Below are 23,559 nucleotides of genomic sequence, written 5' to 3' on the forward strand. Positions count from 1 at the left end.
AATGTTCTCACATTGAACAACTTTTCCTTCAATTCCACTCACTTCCTCCAAGTAAAAGGTGTTGCAATGGGTACCCGCATGGGTCCCAGTTATGCCTGTCTTTTCTTGGGATATGTCAAACATTCCTTGTTCCAGTCCTACTCAGGCCCCCTCCCCCAACTCTTTTTCCGGCACATTGATGACTGTATCGGTGCCGTTTCCTGCTCCTGCCCGGAACTCGAAAACTTTATTAACTTTGCATCTAATTTCCACCCTTCTCTCATGTGGTCCATCGCCGACACTTCCCTTCCCTTCCTCGACTTCTCTGTCTCCATCTCTGGGGATAGGCTGTCTACGAATATTCATTATAAGCCCACCGACTCCCACAGCTACCTCGACTACACTTCTTCACACCCTGCCTCCTGTAAGGACTCCATTCCATTCTCCCAGTTTCTCCGTCTCCGAGGCATCTGCTCTGATGATGCTACCTTCCACGACAGTGCTTCCGCTATGTCTTCCTTTTTCCTCAACCGAGAATTCCCCCCCGACTGTGGTTGACAGGGCCCTCAACCATGTCCGGCCCATTTCCCGCACCTCTACCCTCACCCCTCACCCTCCCAGAACCGCGACAGGGTTCCCCTTGTCCTCACTTTCCACCCCACCAGGCGCCAGATCCAAAGGATCATCCTCCGCCACTTCCGTCACATCCAGCGTGATGCCACTACCAAACGCATCTTCCCCTCCTTCCCCTGTCGGCATTCCGAAGGCATTGTTCCCTACGCGACAGCCTCGTCCACTCCTCCATTGCCCCCACCACCTCGTCCCCTTCCCATGGCACCTTCCCCTGCAATTGCGGGAGGTGTAATACCTGCCCATTTACCTCCTCTCTCCTCACTATCCCAGGCCCCAAACACTCCTTTCAGGTGAAGCAGCGATTTACTTGTACTTCTTTCAATTTAGTATACTGTATTCGCTGCTCACAGTGTGGTCTCCTCTACATTGGGGAGACCAAATGCAGATTGGGTGACTGCTTTGCGGAACACCTCCGCTCAGTCTGTAAGCAGGACCCCAAGCTTCTGGTTGCTTGCCATTTCAACACTCCCCCCTGCTCTCATGCTCACATCTCTGTCCTGGGATTGCTGCAGTGTTCCAGTGAACATCAACACAAGCTCGAGGAACAGCACCTCATTTACCGATTAGGCACACTACAGCCTGCCGGACTGAACATTGAGTTCAATAATTTAAGAGCATGACTGGTCCCCCTTTTTATGCTTAATTATTTTTTCTTTTTTTCTTTTTCCTTTTTTATTTGGTTATTTTATTTTAGGTTTTTCAGTTAGTTTAGTTTGTTTCCACTGTGCTTACCCGCTATTTTGTTTTTTTAAATGTGTTTTTTTATGTTTGCGCTTGGAGTGCTCTGTGCTTTACAGTCATTCACACCCTCTCTGTACTAATGCTTTGTCTTTCAGCACACCATTAACATACTGTTCGCCTTTGTTCCATGACCTTCTGGTCAGTTATTCTCTGTGACCCTGTCCTATCAACACCTTCGCCTTTGTTATCTCTTGCCCCACCCCCGCTTTACTTGCTTAAAACCTTTTACATTTCTAATATTTGTCAGTTCTGAAGAAGCGTCTCTGACCTGAAACGTTAACTCTGCTTCTCTCTGCACGGATGCTGCCAGACCTGCTGAGTATTTCCAGCATTTTTTGTTTTCGTTTCAGATTTCCAGCATCTGCAGTATTTTGCTTTTATTTTATGTCAAAATGTTAGTGTTGTCTGTTGGATTGAATAGATCTGCAACATGCCATTCATAACTGCCCTCATTTTGCTTTGGATATGTGATCCATTTTGATGAACGTGTCTCTTTATAATAAACTAGTTCCAGTTGCTTAATGGAGTCTGCAGCCTGTCTAACTCTTGCCTTGTCTGTAACTTTATTTCCTTGGCATTTTGTAACCCTGCAGTGTACAGTGAGCGCTAGTGTGAAGTTGACTTCTGTTTTGTTTTATTTTTACAGTGACGGTGAACAGGACGTTCAGTCCCCACCATGAGGAGAAATGGGTGGAGAGGCGACTGAGGTCATCCTCCGAGGGCACATCTGGAAGGCGAATGAGTCACGGCGTCCGAGACGGGCGAGTGGAAGAATTGCACAGTCTAAAGGGACAAAGAGCAGGCTCGTCGTCTTCCAAGATGAACAGCATGGTAGGTTCATGGAGCTATGAAACAGCCAATACAGTGCTTTGTTCCAGTAAATAGGATGTTTGATATTGGTGGGGCTGCACTGACAAGCCTTTTATATGCCCTGCCTGGTATTCAGCTCCATTGAAGACAATGGGACCAAATATGGAGCTAAGCATTTTATGTGTGGCAAATATGATAATGCCTGCTTTACGCTACAAGACCAATTTCTAGCCCGATTGTCTTTTATTCAGATCATGTTGAGCAGAAACTGCAGCAAGTTTTCCCAATCACAAATCAGTTAATTGGATTCACAAGGAAAGGTCTGATAGTTTGAGCAGTGCACACGCAGCCCAGAAGGTTCTGGCCTGTTTGTATAGCAAGGGGTGTTTTGATGTAGGCTGTAGTCTCAGCCCAAAACCATCACCAAAGTCTATGGCTTTGGAAGTCAGCAAAGGTGCTGAAGTGAAACTGGAGATTCAGGTAAGGGACGTAGTCGCAAAATCAATGACAAATCGCATGAGCACCTCTGAGGGGAAATTAAAGAGAACGACACGAGTGGAAATTGCATTTTTGGTAAAGTTAATGTTCTGTTTCAGGCTCAGCAGATCTTTGAGAAGAACAATCTTGCAGCTAATTTGTATGTATCAGCACTTGGGACCTGGTGTGGTTTTTTTCCCCCCAATTACACACATCTTTCATCATTACAATTGCTTCAGTGTCAAATACACATGTGGATTCACAGCAGGAACCTGACTGGATCAAGTGCAATGCCAGTTTTACACCCCATTCCCATGTTACTCTCCATTAACTGCTCACCATTCTCCCCCATCCCATCAGCTTCCCATCGCACAGCTTAGCTTAAGATCAGGGCTTAAATGGGCAGGCTAGACCCTGGGTAAGGGCACATTGTCTTTATCCCCTGAAGTTTAGAAGAATGACAAGTGATTGAATTGAAACATATAAAATTCTTAAGGGGTTTGATAGGGTAGATGCTGGGAAACTGTTTCGCTTGGCTGGGGAATCTAGAACACGGGGTGGAGGATGGGGTGCAGAATGAGAGGTCGGCCATTTAGCACTGAGATGAGGAGAAATTTCTTTGTTCAAAGGGTTGTGAATCTTTGGAATTCTCTACCCCAAAGAATTGTGGATGCTCAGTCATTGTGTATATTCAAGCCAGAGATGGATAGATTTTTGGGTGCTAAGGGAATTGAGGGATGTGGGGATGGCACTGGAAGATGGGGTTGAGGTTGATAATCAGCCATGATTTTGTTGAATGGCGGAGTTGGTTTGAGGGGCTGAATGGCCTACTCCAGCTCCTATATCTTATGTTCTTACGCACACTGTCTGTAGAAGGAGAGAGCTTGATGCACAAATGGATACACACATTCTGTATTTCTGTCCTTGCTTCAGCAGATTATCTTGTTGAGCAGTTATGTAAATTTTATTCCCCAGTGTTCTGTTGAGTGTTGCTGTGTGTTGGTGTCAATGCAGTTTGCATGTTGGGTCATTCGGAATATTTATTTTTTATTTATTCAGAGATACAGAACTGAAACAGGCCCTTCGGCCCACCGAGTCTGTGCCGACCAACAACCACCCATTTATACTAACCCTACAGTAATCCCATATTCCCTATCAACTCCCTACACTAGGGGCAATTTATAACGGCCAATTTACCTATCACCTGCAAGTCTTTGGATGTGGGAGGAAACCGGAGCACCCGGCGAAAACCCACGCAGTCACAGGGAGAACTTGCAATCTCCACACAGGCAGTACCCAGAATTGAACCCGGGTCCCTGGAGCTGTGAGGCTGCGGTGCTAACCACTGCGCCACTGTGCCGCTCCAAATGCTTAATGTAGAAAGCTGGCCTGTGCTCTTAAGGCTGTTAGAGACTTGGCAATCATTCTCTTGCAGTCAAATGTGTCTTGAATTTTTCAGGATCAGTGGGTGAGCAGTGACCACATTTTGATCACTCTAAATTCCCATTATGCAACAAATCCTTGGAAATTCGGATCACTGATTGAGGCGGTGACTGTTATCTTTTCCCCAGACGGTGAACAGACAAGAATGGCTTAGATTTCACCAAGAAAAGCGGGCCCCAGAGAAAAGTAATATTGGACTGACATAAAGGTTGTTCATGCTCAATTAGCTGATTTTTCAGCAGCTCTTCTTACAACCAGCCTTCATTTAAACTCTCCTATCATTTAATGTGCTCACACAATGCTTTGTTTCCACATTGTTAACTGGACATTTTTGCCAGAACTTAGGATGAATTTATGTGATACGATGCTGTATATGCAGGGCTGCTTAATATTTGCCTTTAGTGAGATTGGTTCCAGCTCCGACTGGACATGATTTGATTATTTTACATTAAAAGAAGAAGAAGAACAGTACAGCACAGGAACAGGCCATTCGGCCCTCCAAGCCTGCGCCGATCTTGATGCCTGCCAAAACTAACGCCTTCTGCACTTCCGGGGCCCATATCCCTCTATTCCCTTCCTATTCATATATTTGTCAAGATGTCTCTTAAACGTCGCTATCGTATCTGCTTCCACCACCTCCCCTGGCAGCAAGTTCCAGGCACTCACCACCCTCTGTGTAAAAAAACTTGCCTCGCACATCCTCTCTAAACTTTGCCCCTCGCACCTTAAACCTATGTCCCCTAGTAACTGACTCTTCCACCCTGGGAAAAAGCTTCTGACTATCCACTCTGTCCATGCCGCTCATAACTTTGTAAACCTCTATCATGTTGCACCTCCACCTCCGTCGTTCCAGTGAAAACAATCCGAGTTTTTCCAACCTCTCCTCATAGCTAATGCCCTCCAGACCAGGCAACATCCTGGTAAACCTCCTCTGCACCTTCTCCAAAGCCTCCACGTCCTTCTGGTAGTGTGGCGACCAGAATCGCAAGCAATATTCTAAGTGTGGCCTAACTCAGGTTCTGTACAGCTGCAACATGACTTGCCAATTTTTATACTCTATGCCCCGACCGATGAAGGCAAGCATGCCGTATGCCTTCTTGACTACCTTATCCACCTGTGTTGCCACTTTCAGTGACCTGTGGACCTGTACGCCCAGATCTCTCTGCCTGTCAATACTCCTAAGGGTTCTGCCATTTACTGTATACCTCCCACCTGCATTAGACCTTCCAAAATGCATTACCTCACATTTGTCCGGATTAAACTCCATCTGCCATTTCTCCACCCAAGTCTCCAACCGATCTATATCCTGCTGTATCCTCTGACAATCCTCATCATTATCCGCAACTCCACCAACCTTTGTGTCGTCCGCAAACTTACTAATCAGACCAGCTACATTTTCCTCCAAATCATTTATATATACTACAAACAGCAAAGGTCCCAGCACTGATCCCTGCGGAACACCACTAGTCACATCCCTCCATTCAGAAAAACACCCATCCACTGTTACCCTCGGTCTTCTGTGACCGAGCCCGTTCTGTATCCATCTTGCCAGCTCACCTCTGATCCCATGTGACTTCACCTTTTGCACCAGTCTGCCATGCGGGACCTTGTCAAAGGCTTTACTAAAGTCCATATAGACAACATACACCGCCCTTCCCTCATCAATCATCTTCGTCACTTCCTCAAAAAACTCAATCAAATTAGTAAGACACGACCTCCCCTTCACAAAACCATGCTGTCTCTCGCTAACAAGTTTGTTTGTTTCCAAATGGGAGTAAATCCTGTCCCGAAGAATCCTCTCTAATAGTTTCCCTACCACTGACGTAAGGCTCACCGGCCTATAATTTCCTGGATTATCCTTGCCACCCTTCTTAAACAAAGGAACAACATTGGCTATTCTCCAGTCCTCTGGGACCTCACCTGTAGCCAATGAGGATGCAAAGATCTCTGTCAAGGCCCCAGCAATTTCTTCCCTTGCCTCCCTCAGTATTCTAGGCTAGATCCCATCAGGCCCTGGGGACTTATCTACCTTAATGCTTTGCAAGACACCCAACACCTCCTCCTTTTTGAATTGAATTGCATAGAATTTACAGAACAGAAAGGAGCTCTTCAGCTCCACTGGTCTGTGTCAGTGTTTATGAGCCTCCTCCCATTTTACTTTATCTAACTTATCCAGCAGATCCTTCTAGTTCTTTCCCCCTCATGGAGTTATTGAGCTTTCCCTTAAATGCAACTATTCTATGCTGTGAATTTTCATATGCTTTTCTTTCCCCCTTCTTTTCACTCCTTCAAGTTTTCTCCCTGGGACAGGGGTAAAGAGGAAGCAGTTCCTCGCACCCCCCCCCCCCCCCCCACAACAACTGTCTCCCTGGTACCAGGGTGAGCATTCAGCCATGGAACTTTCACAGCCGAGCTTGGCTTCAGGCAAGCTTAAGGGTTTTGTGGTGAGGACTGGTGGCCCTAGCTGCTTTCAGCTCTCTCTGAGAAAGAACTTGGATTGATGTAGAGCCTTGCAGAGCCTCAAGACATCCCCAAAACTCTTCACAGCCAATGACGTGCCACTATTGCCAATTATTGCACCACCAACTAAAATCCAAGTTGAGATGATATGACTCACAACTCACCAATAATTAAACCTTGGTCTGAACTGAGATATTTCCACTTTTGGATAGACTTATTGCATTGATAACTTGTATTTATATAGCACCTTTCCTGACTTCAGGATGCCCCAAAGTGCTATTTTTGAAGAACTCCCCTGTTGTTGCAAGAACAAAAGAACATAAAAAATAGGAACAGGAGTAGAACATAGGGCCCCTCAAGCCTGCTCCGCCATTCAGTACAATCATGGTTGATCTTCTGCTTCAAATCCACTTTCCTGCCTGCTCCCCATATCCCTTGATTCCCTGAGAGACCAAAAATCCGTCTATCCCAATCTTAAATATATTCAACAATGGAGCATCCACAGCCCTTTGGGATAGAGAATTCAAAAAATTCACGACCCACTGAGCGAAGAAATTTCTCCTCATTTCAGTCCCAAATGATTGGCCCCTTATTCTGACACTGTGCCCTCGTGTTCTGGATTCCGCAGCCAGGGGAGAGAATCTCTCAGTGTCTACCCGGTGAAGCCCCTTCAGCATCTAGTATGTTTCAATGAGATCACCTCTCATTCTTCTAAACTCCAGAGAGTATGGGCTCAATTTACTTAGCTTCTCATCATAGGACAACCCTCTCATTCCAGGAACCAATCTTGCGAACCTTCTTCGAAATTGTCCGGTGTAGCCTCGGTTTAACGTTTCTTCTGAAAGACAGCACCTCCAACAGTGCAGCATTCCCTCAGTACTGCACTGGTATGTCAGCCTAGAGGGAAAGCTGTTCTGTCGGATACGCCATCTTTCAGATGAGACATTAAACCAGGGGCCCCAGAGGGTGGACATAAAGATTCCACATCACTATTTGAAGAAGAACTGGAGAATTTTCACCAATGTCATGAAAAATGCCTATTCCTTAACCAACATCGATAAAACAAACTATCTGGTCATTATCACACAGCTGTCCGTGGGATCTTGCTGCGTTTCCTACATTGCAACAGTGACTACACTTCAAAAGTGCTTCATTGGCTGCAAAGCGTTTTGCGATGTCTTGACCTTGAGAAAGGCGCTATATAAATGCAAGTTTTTTTTTGATCAGTCTGTTTGATCAGAAATTATATTTCACAGGAGCCACCCTATTCCTCATAGTTAGCTGTAGAGAAACTAAGCATGCAAAGTTTACTTTTTTATTATGAATAGTTTGTGGTGCGACAGCCTAGGATTACTGTAACATTTCTTGAAGTGTGTTTATACCCCATGGCTACGTTGAAAATGAAAATTAATCATGCTATACCTATGACCGCCACAAGATGTCAGGCGAAGACCATGGATGTGATGAAATGGATTCAAGTGATTGGAGAACTAAAATCTGCGATTTGCGTAAACCTCAGTCATTCTTTGTATTGTATGCGTGCTGCAACAGGATATAGCTAGACATTAAATTGGAGCAAATTGGTTCGTCATTTGGTGACACTTCCAAGTTATAGCTCTAGGCTTCATGGAGCCCTGTAGGGTTTCTGCTGTGACTTGGTTGCTCTGGGTGCCTGTTGTTTCTGCAAGTTTCCGACATGTCCGGTAAAGGAAGTGACCAGGACGCTTAGCAGTGATGGAACTATTCCTTTTTTAAAAAACAATTCTTTCTCAGCCCGCTTACACCAGGGATGTGGCTGGGACTGGTCGTGGTCTGGGTAAATGTCTCTTGCAGACAGCTTCTGATTTTTCCAGCTGTATTGGGTAGGCCAGTGCTGGAGATTGTTTTGAAGTGTTGCATCTGAGTGCCATTCTCTTGGAAATGTGACAATCTTCCAGTGAGCTCACAAACTCTGGTGAGGTCAGCACAGAAATCAGAAAGAAAGAAAGAGCGACTTGCATTTCTGTAGCGCCTTTCGTGACCGCAAGTGCTTCCCACTGACTCCAGAGGCGAGAGAATTCACAGCACGGAAACGGGCCATTCAGCCCAACTGCTCCATGCTGGTGTTTGTGCTCCACACGAACCTCCTGCCACCCTATTTCATCTCACCCTATCAGCACATCATTATATTCCGTCCCCCTTCATGTATTTATCCAGCTTCCTCTTAAATGCATCAATGCTATTCACCTCAACTACCCCATGTGGTGGCAAGTTCCAAAGAACTTTCTCCCAAATTCTTTGTTGAATTTATTAGTGATTATCTTATATTTATCACCCCTAGTGTTGGACTCTCCCACAAGTGGAAACATCTTTTCTACGTTTATCCTATCAAACCCCTTCATAATCTCAGACATCTGTTAGGTTTCCCCCTCAGCTTTCTCTTTTCCAGAGATAAAAGTCCCAGCCCATTCAGTCTTCCCTGATTAGTTATAATTGGAAGAGCCGGCAGAGGTGTGACGGGCTGAGTGTAAGATTCGTTAAAATAGGCAATGCGTGTACAAGGAATCGCTAGCATTTTATAGTCAAACTATCCAATTAAAGTCGCAAAATACTGCGGATGCTGGAAATTGAAACAAAAACAGAAAATGCTGGAAATACTCAGCGGGTCTGGCAACACCTGTGGAGAGAAACAGAATTAACGATTCAGGTCTGTGACCTTTCATCAGAACTGGCAAAGGTTAGAAATGTAATCGGGTTTGAGCAAGTGAAAGGTGGGGGGAGGGGAGGAAGGAGAACAGAAGGGAAGGTGTGTGATAGGGTGGAGGGCAGAGAGATTAAATGACGAAAGGGTTCATGGTAGAAAGCCAAGTAAAGAAGCAAAAGATGTGTCTGGATGAGGTGTAAATGGCAGGAGAGCAGCCGTCCAAACACAGAGTTAAGGGATTAAGAAAGAAACGGGTGGGGGTGGATGAAAAAAGAAAAAAAATGGGGGCTGAGGTTATGATCTAAAATTATTGAACTCAATGTTGAGTCCAGAAGGCTGTAAAGTAGTGCCCAGTTGAAAGATGAGGTGCTGTTCCTTGAGCTTGCATTGAGCTTCATTGGAACACTGCAGCAGGCCCAGGACAGAAGGGTCAGAGTGGGAGGAAGGTGGAGAATTAAAATGACAAGTGACTGGAAGCTCGGGGTCACGCTTGCAGACTGAATGGAGGTGTTCCACAACTCTTGACTGTCGTCCTGGAGGTTTTATCATGTGACCACCTCCCTCCATCTGCCCCTCCCCCGCACTTTCCTGATTGGCTGGCCACCATGTCCATTCTTGCGGTGCTCCGCTTTCCCACAGGTGATTGGAAAGCTAACAGGCTCCTCGCTACCTGATTGGATGATTCTTAACATTCAGTCAAGTGGCTTCTTTTCCAATTCCCGCCAAGTGTGGGAAGAAAATTATTATTTTGTTAATGCCTGATGACTTTTTTTTTTCCCTGGGTTACTCCCAGCAGGGATAGATTATCCATTCCAGCAGCACAGTGCTGGAGTGTGGAGAACCCTTACACAGCAAGGGGAAATGCTGGATCGTTGAGCTGTATGAGTCCCTGGAGCCGGTTGTTTCAGGGTTAATGGTCCGTGCTTCCAGATCACACTGTCCTGTGAACAGAATCAAGGTCACAAGAGTTAGTCAGGATGCGGAACAACTGCCACTGTCTCCGTGATCAGGATGAGGTGCTAAAGAGGTTACCGTGCATGAGTGAAAGTCGGAATAAGTCATTTGCACCTTTGCTGCTGGTGATTTACATGCTCGCCAGTCATGTGAAATAACTCTGCAATGCACTTGTCACTGGTATAATCTGCACCACAATGTCACCCATCTGTTATCCTGTACGTTGGAACCTGGGTAAATACCTCACTGAATCACAGAATGCTAATGCTTGTCTCCTATTTATATAAAAGCCTCTACTCGAGTGTAAAATACCTTGTCAGATTTGTTGACTGCTTGAATTCAGCTGCAAAGCACATTAACGGCACGGTAATGTAATAATCAGTGCTGTATTAAATACTCACTGAAGTACAACTTGTTTTCGCCATCCATTTTGTGTCGTGATTTGTCACCGACTCCTTCAAGGAGACATGCGGAGGGAATGTGCTGCAGTTCAGCTGTGTTGAGGAGCAGTTGCTTCTTCTGCTCAGTGGGCTCTGGGCAAGCGTCACAGTGAATGCACAACCCGTGGTGCCACGAGCTCAGCTACAGCCTATGAGTTGCCCTTGCCCGTAAGGGGGCTGTCTGTATAAGTGCCATGTGTTACATCAGGCACCAATGGACAGGAACAGTGAGGCCCCGTTGGCAAGTGCAACAACAAAGCTCTTTTTCTTCCAAGGCTAAGGCACGTTTATTTAAAAAAAAATCTAATAATGGACCTGTTGAAAAGATTGGGGTTTCTATTTCCTGTTGAGCTTGATGGATCATGCGAATGATATGTTGTTTTCTTCCCTCTCTGCGGTATCATTTTAAAAAAAGCAGGCCTGCCGTTAATGAGGGGGAAGTTGAACTTGAAGCTATAACTTGACTCAGCATGTCTTCTGCAAGCACTTGTGCCGAGCAGAGGGAAAGGCTGAGTGAGGGGTAAGGTGTCAACGTGTGGGCGATTGTAGGGAAATAACTCGAGCCTGTGCCGTGTGGCGACCTTTGCCCTCTGAGGGTGTGTCTGTGTGCACTCAGACCTGGGGATTAGGGCTCTGAAAGGACGAGCCACAATATGATGCGCTGTGAATGGATTTCTTCAAATCTCCCTCAGGGTTCCATTGTGTAATGTTTCTGAGCCCCTTGTTTGCTCCTTGTCTATCAGACTGGCTAAATCCGCGAAGAAGTTTGTTGCTGTATCTTTTACCTGACCAATGTTTTTTTTTCTCTTTTATTTGGTCGACATTTTAATTGGATTTTAACGTTGAAAGATCCGCCTCCTGCCAAACTGCTCACAGTGAGTTGGAGCTTACCTGCTTTATGCTTCAGGCACTGTGGTGTGGTGGGTACGTTACTGGATGAGTAATCCTGGGCTAGTAATGCGGAGAATGAGTTGAAATCGCACCATGGGGGTTTGAGAACTTCAGTTTTAATAAATAAAGGTATCGGTTTAAGTTGCAGTGAAAGTGTCGCAGTAAAAGGGCAGAAGCCAGCCATCCTAACCTGGTCTGGCCTATATGTGACTGCAGTCCCACACCAATGTTATTGACTCTATTTATTGCCTGCTGAAGTGGCCTAGCAGTTGTATCAATGGGAACAGTTCTTAAATGGGGGCCTTGCCAGTGATGCCGACATCCTGACAGCTCCTGTCGCCTCTGCCAAAGATAACCTCCTATCCTCTACCCTCCCGCCATACAGACATTATCTCCCTCTCTCTTACTCTCCCTTCTCCCCTAGACTGTCAGTCAGTCCATCTGTTTTTACACCGCCCCCCCTCACCAATGCAGATTCCAATTGTCTCTTTCTTCCCACCCTCGACCCCAATTTGGGCCATCAAAGCCCCCTCTTCCAAACATCTAAACAAACATTTTGCCTCATAGATTAATACACATGTCCCCTTGTGCCACCATCCCAAGTCATCACGATTAACCTATCTAACAGCACAGACTCTAACTCGTCATCATATTGAAAACCTCAATTCCGTCTCCTCTAAACCTAACAAAAATAAGCACTGCCTTAGCCTATCCTGATCACCAAGAGCCTTAAGTCTGGTTATCACTTTGGTTGTTCCCCTGTATATCTTCTCCAGGGCTTTGCTATCTCTGCCTTGTGTGGGGACCAAAACTGGGCACAACTCTCTCAACTATGGTCTTACCAAGGTTCCTTAGTTGAGGGATAAAGATGACGGCTAGTTAGATTCTCTAATCTCTTCCGATTACGAAAATGTTACGGAACAGATCACGCCTGTGCTCAAATGGTTTTGATACTTTGTTTTATTTTTAAAGCCTACCATAACTTATTTGTCTCCATAGAGTGTTAACAGAACAATCAATGTCCCACTGATTTTGATGCATTGCCACCTGCTCATATACCTGAAGGATAGTTCGCTGCAGTCAGTTGTGTGTTGCGAAGTATCTACACAAATGAAGCCAGCAGAATAATTTATCTGTGGTCTCGTCATTACCAGATTTGGGTCAGCTTTACAAGATTTGCTTTGAAGAAAGAGGGAAAAGAAAGACTTGCATCTGTATAGCGCCTTTCATGACGCAGGATTGCTCAAAGCTATTTACAACCAATGAAGTACTACATTACACTGTTGTAATATAGGCAACGCGGAAGCCAATTTGCACACAGCAAGCTCCCACAGTCATCGGATAATCAATTTTTTAAAGTGATGAGGGATAAATATTGGGCAGGACATGGGGGAGATCTCCCCTGCCATACTTCAAAATAGTGCCATGGGATCTTTTACATCTACCTAAGGTGGCAGACAGGACTATCAGCTCACCACCATCTTCTCATGGGCAGTTAGGGATGGGCAATAAATGCTGGCCTGGCCAGTGACGGCCACATCCCATGAATGAATAAAAAAAAATCTCATCCAGAAGGATATATTTTGCAGCTTTTGTTCACACGTAATAGGGTAACTTCACAGATTTGCATTCCAAATGGGAGCCGTGATCTAAAGGAGCATGGGCCAGAGATCGGGCTACAACACTGGTGTCCGTCATCCAACTTGTGTTCTTTTTAAGCAAGACTATCCGCTGAGAATATGCAATCGGTCAAATTTTCTTTAATGTGGTTTTGTTTTGAGTAAATTGGTTTTCATTGCTCATGACTGACCACTAGATGTTCTATAGGACTGAGGCTGACGTGTGCTGGACTGCAGCAGTAAATCTGCCAATAGGATAAGACCACAAGTGTGCCTCAAAGCAGCAGCTAAAATGCTTTGAACTGCTGTAGGGTAGCAGTGACTGTCAGTGATAGCATGGGGGCACTTAACCCACTGTTAGTTAATGTCAATAGGCTAATTCCTCTATTGAAAGAAAGAGGACAGACATTTGGTCTGAGCAACTTTTGATCACATTTGTCAACAAGTTTGACTCACTTTTGTTACTGAGTCAGATGGTTGTTGGTTAAAGTTCCATTGTACAATCTAGGCTGCCTTTGACTGCACTGAGGGAGTGCTGTGTTGTCAGAGTGCTGTTTGTTAGAGGAGGTGTTAATCTGATGACCCATCGACCAATTAGGGTGAACATATAAGATTGTGTGGCACTATTTGAAGAAAAGGGACTTTCGTTATTCTTCAATCAGCACATTAAAACAAATTACTGGGTCTTTATCTCTAACTGGCCACTTATCTGATTGCCATTTCTGGGACCTTGCTGTGCACAAATTGATTGCCATGTTTGTCTTTATAACCACGAGTATGCTTAAAAAGTACTTCAATGGCTGTACAGCACTTTGGGACACCCTGAGGACATGAAAGGTGCTATATAAATTAAGGATCATTCTTTTACCCACACGCGCAGTGGAACCAGCTTAATTCTAACTGCTTAGGACAACCTCTCAAATTGCAATAAAACATGGGTAGGATGTACAAAATCAGAAATGACCAAAATCAGGTGCATAGCAACCTTTTATTTGGCTGAATTTTGCACAACAGCTCATGGTGAGAGTGAATACAGAACTCAACATGCCATAAAATGATAACATCTTTAAAAAAGGTGAATACAGTATAACACCTTAAAATGTTAAAAGAAAATGCTGACATCTCCAGAGTTTTTTGAATGTTGCGAAGAACTCTATTTTTGGTGGCAATCGAAAAGCATCAACATGTGAACTTTCTCTTCCATTGCATAAAATTCATCAAACGTTTCGCGATCTTTTGACTCGGTGAATTGATACAGAGCGAACCAGGTGGAATCCATCTCTCTGAATTTGGGAATTTCCAGCTCTGACACATCCTCATCTACACACTCCGAGCCCGCAATTCCATCAAACCATTCAAAACATCCACTTGCACCAATGAATCATGGCGCTTTGTTTTTCTTTAGTTTAACTATCCGGAAAATCGACTTCCATTTCTTCCTCATCCTTACAACACGAGCAAATAGGTGGAATCTGTGTCAAACTTCTCACAATTGGAAGTGGAGGTTAGTGGAGGATTTTAGAAATGGTTGCGGTAAGGCGGGAATTCCAATTAAGCAAGTTAGAAATAAACATGTATGACTGTATAACAGAAAGAATACACATTAAATATGGATGGTTTATAGGAAATGGGCACTTGTGCCGTCATAAATTATGTAGTTGGTCCCAGCCAGTGGTTTATGTTTTGGTTGCATTTTATTCCTTCCATATCCTATCGATAGTGGATCAAGAATCAGTAGGAGAGCATTTAGGGGATGGTGATCATTGTATCATAAGGTTTAGGCTGACTATGGAAAAGAACAAAGAGCAATCCAGAGTAAGAATAATTAACTGGGGGAAAGCCAACTTCAATGGGGTAAGAATGGAGCTGGGGCGAATAAATTGGAGTCAAAAGCTGGCAGGAAGACTGGTAGATGAGCAATGGGCTACTGTCATGAAGACCCCCTCCTGCCAAGAATGAGGCATATTAGTTTTGTCATATGAACATTAATTTTAAACTATTACTGGAGTGAAGAAATGAATTGTTTTACAAGAGATCACCAGACACTTGGCTGGAGGACATTTGCATACTAAGAGACAGTGCTTGGAGAGACAAAAGAATTGCTCACTGATTCAAATAATAGAGATTAGGTTGGGCAATGGTGATCCACATCTTGCCGGGGTAAGAGACAGCACTACACCCCCTCACTGAGAGCTTTGGAATCCACAAGTGCAGGAGCAGTTAAGCCAGTTGGTCACTTGACTAACCGGCTGGTCCAGGCTTTTTGAATTCGACACAGGACAGTTTGGGGTCAGACAGCAGATTGCAACCAAACCTGGAACAAGGCAGCCTCTCTGCTGGCTGGCTCTCTCTTGCTTTCTCACAAGCCTCCGGACCCACTGAAGACATGTAAATCTCAAGAGAGAAAGTTAAAGCATGCACTGGGCCTCAACGAATAGCAAGACTTACTGGCGAACAAAGACCCAACATCAAACTCAAAGGACTGTAACTACAATCCAGATATTGCCTCAAAATTTTCCCCTTTATTCTTTCTACTTTTTCTGTCTCTATCTGCGTGTGTGTTTATCGTGGATGCACGCGAGGGTGGTCATGTTGCGTACTCGTAGTCGTTAACCAAATTAGAGTTTAAGATTAATAAACTTCTACCTTTCTTGTTTAAATCTAAGAAAACTATCTGATTTCTTTGCCTTACAATTGGAAAGCAGTGAACAAGGATTCACTGAGGGGGAGCTAAAAACACAGTCTTTCTAAATTAAGCCCTGTTACGGTTAGACCAAGCAAAGGCTGAGAGGGAACCTTTAGACCCCTATTTCACCTGGTCGTAACAGCTCCCTTCAAAGAAGAGATAGTTCAGGCACTGTCAAAGTATGTTCCCTCGAAGGGGAAAAGTAGGGCAAACAAATCCAGAGCTCCCTGGATGACAAAAGAGGTAGAGATTAAGATAAAGAAGAAAAAGTATACTTATGACAGATGCCATGTAGAAAATACTAATGAGAACCAGGCTGAATATAGAAGGTCCAGAGGGGAAGTGAAAAAGCAAATAATAAAAGCAAAAAGACCGCATGAAAAGAGACTGGCAGCTAGCATTAAAGGAAATCCCAAAGTTTTCTATAGGCATATAAATAGTAAAAGGGTAGTAAAAGGTGGAGTGGGACGATTAGGGACCATAAAGAGGATTTGCACATGGAGGCAGAGGGCATAGCTGAGGTATGAAATGAATACTTTGCATCTGTCTTTACCAAGGAAGAAGATGCAACCCAGGCAATGTTGAAAGAGGAGGTAAGTCAGACACTAGAGGGGTTTAAAATTGATAAGGAGGAGGTATTAGATAGGCTGTCTGTACTTAAAGTTGATAAGTCACCAGGACCGGATGAGATGCATCCAAGGATACTGAGGGAAGTGAGGGTGGAAATCGCAGAGGCACTGGCCATAATTTTTCAGTCTTCCTTAGACTCGGGGGTGGTGCCAGAGGACTGGAGAATTGAAAACGTTACACCCTTGTTCAAAAAAAGGATGTAAAGATAAGCCCAGCAACTACAGGCAGTTTAACTTTGGTGGTGGGGAAACTTCTATAAAAAAAAAAAAATAATTTGGGACAAAATTAATAGTCACATGGACAAATGCGGGTTAATTAAGGAAAGTCAGCATGGATTTCTTAAGGGAAAATCATGTTTAACTAACTTGCTGGAGTTTTTTGAGGAGGTAACAGAAAGGGTTGATGAGGGCAATGCTGTTGATGTGGTGTATATGGACTTTCAAAAGGCATTTGATATAGTGTCACTATACAGACTTGTGAGCAAACTTGTAGTTCATGGAATAAAAGGGACGGTAACAACACGCATAGGAAATTGGCTGAGTGACAGGAAACAAAGAGCAGTGGTTAATGGATGTTTTTCGGGCTGGAGGAAGGTTTGTAGTGGAGTTCCCCAGGGATCAGTGTTGGGACCCTTGCTTTTCTTGACATATATTAATGACCTAGACCTTGGTGTACAGGGCACAATTTCAAAGTTTGCAGATGATACAAAACTTGGAAGCATTGTGAACTGTGAGGAGGACATAGACAAGTTGGTGGAATGGGCAGACAGGTGGCAGATGAAGTTCATTGCAGAGAAATGTCAAGTGATTCATTTTGGTAGGAAGAACATGGAGAGACAATAGAAAATAAAAGGTACAATTCTAAAGAGGGTGCAGGAGCAGAGGGACCTAGGTGTATATGTGCATAAGCCATTGAAGGTGGGCTGGACAGGTTGAGAGAGTGGTTCATAAAGCATACAGTATCCTGGGCTTTATTAATAGGGGCATAGAGTACAAGTTATGTTGAACTTGTACAAGACACTCATTCAGCCTCAGCTGGAGTACTGCGTCCAGTTCTGGCTGCCGCACTGTAGGAAGGAAGTGAGGGCATTGGAGAGAGTACAGAAAAGATTCATGAAAATGGTTGTGGGGATGAGGAATTTCAGTTATGAAGTTAGATTGGAGAAGTTAGGACTGTTTTCCTTGGAGAAGAGAAGACTGAGAGGTGATTTGATAGAGGTATTCAAAATTATTAGTGGTCTGGACAAAGTAGATAGAGAGAAACTGTTCCTACTCCTGAATGATCGAGAACGAGAGGGCACAGATTTAAAGTATTTAGTAAGAGAAACAAAAATGACATGAGGAAAAATTTTTTCACGCAGCGAGTGGTTAAGGTCTGGAATGCACTGCCTGAGAACATGATGGAGGCAGGTTCAATTGAAGCATTCAAAAGGGAATTAGACAGTTTATGTGAAAAGGAAGAATGTGCAGGGTTATGGGGAATGGAACTGAGTGACTTGCTCTTTCAGAGAGCCAGTGTGGGGACAGTGGGCTGAATGGCCTCCTTCTGCACTGCAACGATTCTGTGGCATCTTTTAATGAGTGAATTATCATATTCTTGCACCTGTGGGAGTAGGGTTTTTTTTAGCTTCTGTTGACATTCAGCACGAGTTGATATAAATGTCAGCACATTCCTGAGTAGATAGAGACATTTTAATTCGCAGTGTAAAAAGATGATCCTGTAATATTTTTATGGAGGTAGTTAATACAATATTAATGGTGCCTTTGTGTGACTCCTTCCTGCATCAGAGAATTATAAACATTAGTTAAAGGAAGGTATTCCCACAGTGGGGCTAAATTATCTCAGAGCACTGTTATTTTTATGTGAGCCCAGAGAATATTAAGAGCTGCCATCAGACTCAATGCCGTCTGCTTGAGAATGGAGGCCTCTGAACTCCCTCTCCTCCCCTGAATGTTTTCAAAGAACAGGTTTAGTCATTGTGGGTTGATGAGGGGAGCGCTGCGACAGTTCATAAATGCTCAACAACACCAAGTTGTGTTTATATATAACTTAGTAAAATGTCCCAAGGTGCTCCACAAGAGCTGGCTATGGGTCAGGGAGGAGGCTAGGGTTGCAAGAATCCTGGTTCAGCCTCAGAGGGTTGCCAGGGAAAGGGACAGAGTCAGTGGCTAGAGAATGGAGTTTGTGGCGAGGACGGAGGACAATGGTTTCGATCTTCCCAGTATTTAGCTGAAGGACATTTCTGCTCCTCCCATACTGGATGTTGGGCAAGCAGGGTTATTCCAACCAATGCGTGAAATAAATGCGTGCTTGTTATTAATCCAGATGTGCACATGAATAGACTTAGTGCATGACTGAAGGAAATTTTAAAGCCAAAACTAATGGGTGAAAATGGCAATGTAATGTTTTCAATATATGCCAATTACAGCTCTGTCTTTATACACTGTTCCCATGTAATGATTTAGTTTGCAGCATCCTCTTTTAAATTATTATTGTATAGCCAAGATGCAATAGCACACACAATGAACCCATGTCATTTTTTCTCAAGGAGATCTAACCCAGATGTGGCTAATGTGGTGTCATAATAGATGTGCAGCAGGGTCTGTAGTGCACACTTACACATTGTGCTGCATGTGCTGTTTATTTATCAGCTTACTGGGTTTGAAAGATAATATTCGTTTACTTACAATGACCCGAAGCAAATTCTTGTAAGATTTTCTATGCTGGGAACATATGTCGGCTTCAAAGTTAAGTTGACACAGGAATAATGTGAGGGAAAATTTAATTAGAAATTGTAATTCATGGTTTCCAAAAGGTGGAATTTGTCAACTGTAACTTTCATTTCTGCATTGCCTTAAACTATAACTGAAACAATGTCTTTCTGTTTAATTTGGTTTTTTGCTGACTGGTTGTGAGATAAAGTTGGTTCATTGCTATAATTACAGTAAGGCATATTTCACAACTGGATTATTTATTCCCTTCTCCCTAAGGATGGAGCTGCTGGGTATGGCTTCATGTGTGATTGCAGCCCTATATTATCTCACCAAGAAGGGTGTGAGCCCGGCGAGTCAGTGTTTGTGAGTTATTCTACTTGGGGAGCATCACAACTGAGCATTATCTGCATCCAAAAAATGCTCTTGCCAGTATTTGAACTGAATAGGTTTGACTTCTGCTGAAATAGCAAATTGGACAAACGGTATACCATCATGTTTAGTTATTCGTCCCACTGATATCACCAATTGCAGATTTCAGCCTCCCATCTTCTTCATTTAACTATGCCTACTTTCCAGGAGAGGTGGCTTGTAGCAATCAGGAGCGTCACTGACCTTTTCCTCCAAATGCAGAGGCCACTGCTGGCAGCCTAGCCATTGTGTTGGCTCAAAGGGAGATGGTGGCATAGTGGTAGTGTCACTGAATTAGTAATCCAGAGGTCCAGGCTAATGACCTGAGGTGACAGGTGCAAATCCCACCGTGGCAGCTGGTGGAATTTAAATTCAATTAATTAATGAATTCAATGAATTAATAAAAAATGAAATCTGGAATTGAAAGCTAGTCTCAGTAATGATTCCATTAAACTATCGTCGATAGTCATAAAAAACCATTTGGTTCATTAATGTCCTTTAGGGAAGGAAATCTGCCGTCCTTACCTGGTCTGGCCTACATGTGACTCCAGACCCACAGTAATGTGGTTGACTCTTAACTGCTCTCTGACATGCCTAGCAAGCCACTCAGTTGTCAAGGGCAACTAGGGATGGGCAACAAATGCTAGTCTTGCCAGTGACGCCCATGAAAGAATAAAAAAGGCACATAACCTCAAGCTTTCAAAGCTTTTTAATAAGGAATAGAATGGTTGCCAGAACTTAGAAAGTTTTTTTTTTTGAAAAGCTGTGAATTTGAAAATTTGTTTGAACTCTGATTGAGGCTGCAGCAAATTATAAGAGGATAGAACATATATATAAATATATAGCTAACAGGAAACCGAGTAGGCAGAAATGGGTCATTTTCTGGTTGGCAAAATGTAATGAGTGGTGTGCCACAGGGATCTGTGCTGGGGCCTCAACTTTTTACAATTTATCTAAATGACTTAGATGAAGGGACCGAAGGTATGGTTGCTAAATTTTCTGATGACGCAAAGATAGGTAGGAAAGTAACTTGTGAAGAGGACATAAGGAGGCAACGAAGGGATACAGATAGGTTAAGTGAGTGGGCAAAGACCTGGCAAATGGAGTATAATGTGGGAAAGTGTGAAATGGTCCACTTTGGCAGGAAGAATGAAAAAGAAGCATATTATATAAATGGTGAGAGATTGCAGAGCTCTAAGATGCAGAGAGATCTGGGTGTCCTAGTGCATGAATCACAAAAGGTTAGTATGCAGGTACAGCATGTAATTAGGAAGCAAATAGAATGCTATCATTTATTGCGAGGGGAATTGAATACAAAAGTAGGGAAGTTAAGCTTCAGCTATACAGGGCATTGGTGAGACCACACCTGGAGTACTGTGTCCAATACTGGTCTCCTTATTTAAAGAAGGATGTAAATGCGTTGGAGGCAGTACAGAGAAGGGTTACTAGACTAATACCTGAATTGGGTGGGCTGTCTTATGAGGAAAGATTGGACAGGCTAGGCATGTATCCACTGGAATTTAGAAGAGCAAGAGGCGACTTGATTGAAATAGATATGATCCTGAGGGGTCTTGGCGGGGTGGATGTGGATAGGATGTTTCCCCTTGTGAGAGAATATAGAACTAGGTGTCACTGTTTAAAAATAAGGGGTCGTCCATTTAAGACAGAGATGAGGAGAGATTTTTTTCTCACACAGGGTTGTGAGTCTTTGGAATTCTCTTCCTCAAAAGGTTGTGGAAGTAGAGTCTTTGAATATTTTTAAGGCAGAGGTAGATAGATCCTTGATAAACAAGGGGGTGGTAGGTTATTGGGGGTAGGTGGAAATGTGGAGTAATCAGTTCAGCCATGAACTTATTGAATGGCGGAGCAGGCTCAAGTGGTCGAGTGGCCAACTCCTGCCCCTAATTCATATGTTTGTATATTTTTTATTAAAACAAAAATGGGCCTGGCATCCTACTTTCTAGGTCAGAAACTGGGCTGTATCTGCTGAATTACTGATCAAAGCAGTTAAATGTATTCCATTTAGTTGCTCCCTGCAGAGAATTCTTTTGTCTCAATTATTTAGTGTAGATATCAATCCGTCTGGAAAGATTTTAGTTCTTTTTGAACTTCTAAAACTTAACTCTTCTGTACAGGAATGAACAATGTTTCTGCTGCTTGAAGAAGTGATAATTGACATGGATAAAAAAATTAAAATTTCACAGTTGAGTGAGTCAGCAGATGGCTGAAAATTGGTCTCCATACAGCCCATTACCTGGATATGTTAAAATGCTTCAATTATAGATGGATTGTTACATTTCGGCTTCTATCCAATATCTGAATAAGTAGAAAAATGCTGGAGAAAGTATTTCCACTGCTGGAGAGTCGGTAATCAGAGCATGCAGATTTAGGATAATTGGCAAAAGAGCCAGAGGGAAGACGAGGAGAATGTTTCTTTGCTCAGAGAGTTATGATGATCTGGAATACATTGCCTGAAAGTGTGGTGGAAGCAGATGCGATAGTAACTTTCAAAAGGGAATCAGATAAATACTTGAAAAGGAAATACTTGCAGTGCTCTGGGGAAAGAGCAAAGGAACAGGACCAGTTGGATGGCTCTTTCAAAGAGCTGGTGCAGTCACAATGGGCAGAATGGCCTCCTTCTGTGCTGCCTCATCCCATGATTCTATGAATGTGGTGGTGAGGGATAAATATGGGGCCAGAGATGACTCATAACTTCACACTTTTGTACTGTTCCTCCATCTATCCCCTAGTCTGACCCATCCTCCAACAGAAATTTGAAGCGAGCTCTTATACTGTGGCTTGATGCGATGGTGCAATGGCACCAGGCTTCAGCTGCTCGGTGCTTAGTGAAGGGTACATCAGTTTGAATTATATGTTTGAGGAAAAGTTCAAAAATCTGTAAGCTAAAGTGTAATAAAATGATTCAAGGAAGGTTGTCCCCATTTACAGATCAAGATGGAGCCACAAGAGCACAAGAAATAGGAGCAGGAGTAGATCATATGGCCCATCGAGCCTGCTCCGCCATTCAGTACGATCATGGCTGATCTTGGGCTTCAGTTCCACTTTCCTGCCCGCTCCCCATATCCTTTGATTCCCAGAGAGACCAAAAATCTATCTATCTATCTATCCCAGCCTTAAATTTATTCAATGATGGAGCACCCACAACCCACTGGGATAGAGAATTCCAAAGATTCACAACCCTTTGAGTGAAGTAGTTTTTCCTCATCTTAGTCCTAAATTATCGGCCTCTTATCCTGAGACTGTGCCCCCGTGTTTTAGATTCTTTAACTAGCCAAAACAATCTCTCAGTGTCTACCCTGTCAAGCCCCTTCAGAATCTTGTATGTTTCAATGAGATCACCTCTCATTCTTCTAAACTCCAGAGAATATAGGCCTAATTTACTCAGCCTCTCATTGTTCGACAATCCCCTCATCCTGGGGACCAATTTAGTGAACCTTCGCTGTGCTGCCTCCAATGCAAATATATCCTTTCTTAAATGTGGAGACCAAAACTGCACACACTACTCCAGATGTGGTCTCACCGAAACCCTGTACAATTGTAGCAAGACTTCTTTATTCTTTTGCTCCAGTCCCCTTGCAATAAAGGCCGACATGCCATTTGCCTTCCTAATTGCTGACTGTGCCTTCGTGCTAACTTTGTGTTCCTTGTACAAGCACAGCCAAATCTCTTCGAACATTAACACTTACAAGTTTCACAACTTTAAAAAATATTCTGCTTTTCTATTCTTACGTTATACTCCATCTGCCATCTAGTTGTCCATTCACTTAACATGCCTATATCTCTGCAGCCTCTCTGTGTCCTCCCCACAGCGTACCTTTCCACCTACCTTTGTATAATCATCAAACTTAGATACACTACTCTTTGTCTCTTCATATAAGTCATTAATATAGATCGTAAATAGCTGAGGCCCCAGCACTGATCCTTACGGCAATCCATTATATATTGCCTGTCAAGTTGAAAGTGTCCCATT

General features: G+C 43.6%; 1 protein-coding gene across 9 annotated transcripts in view; it reads left to right on the forward strand.

The window, feature by feature from the left end:
- Positions 1-23,559, forward strand: part of ccser1 (coiled-coil serine-rich protein 1) — a 1,304,709-nt gene that overhangs the window by 223,888 nt on the left and 1,057,262 nt on the right. For all 9 annotated transcript variants that reach the window (XM_068045908.1, XM_068045891.1, XM_068045926.1 and 6 more), the window contains one exon: positions 2,000-2,184. In XM_068045908.1, coding sequence (XP_067902009.1) covers positions 2,000-2,184 — 185 coding nt within the window. The remainder of the gene's footprint in view (positions 1-1,999; positions 2,185-23,559) is intronic.

Source organism: Heterodontus francisci, chromosome 1 (genome assembly GCF_036365525.1).
Source record: "Heterodontus francisci isolate sHetFra1 chromosome 1, sHetFra1.hap1, whole genome shotgun sequence".
Taxonomy (NCBI): Eukaryota; Metazoa; Chordata; class Chondrichthyes; order Heterodontiformes; family Heterodontidae; genus Heterodontus; species Heterodontus francisci.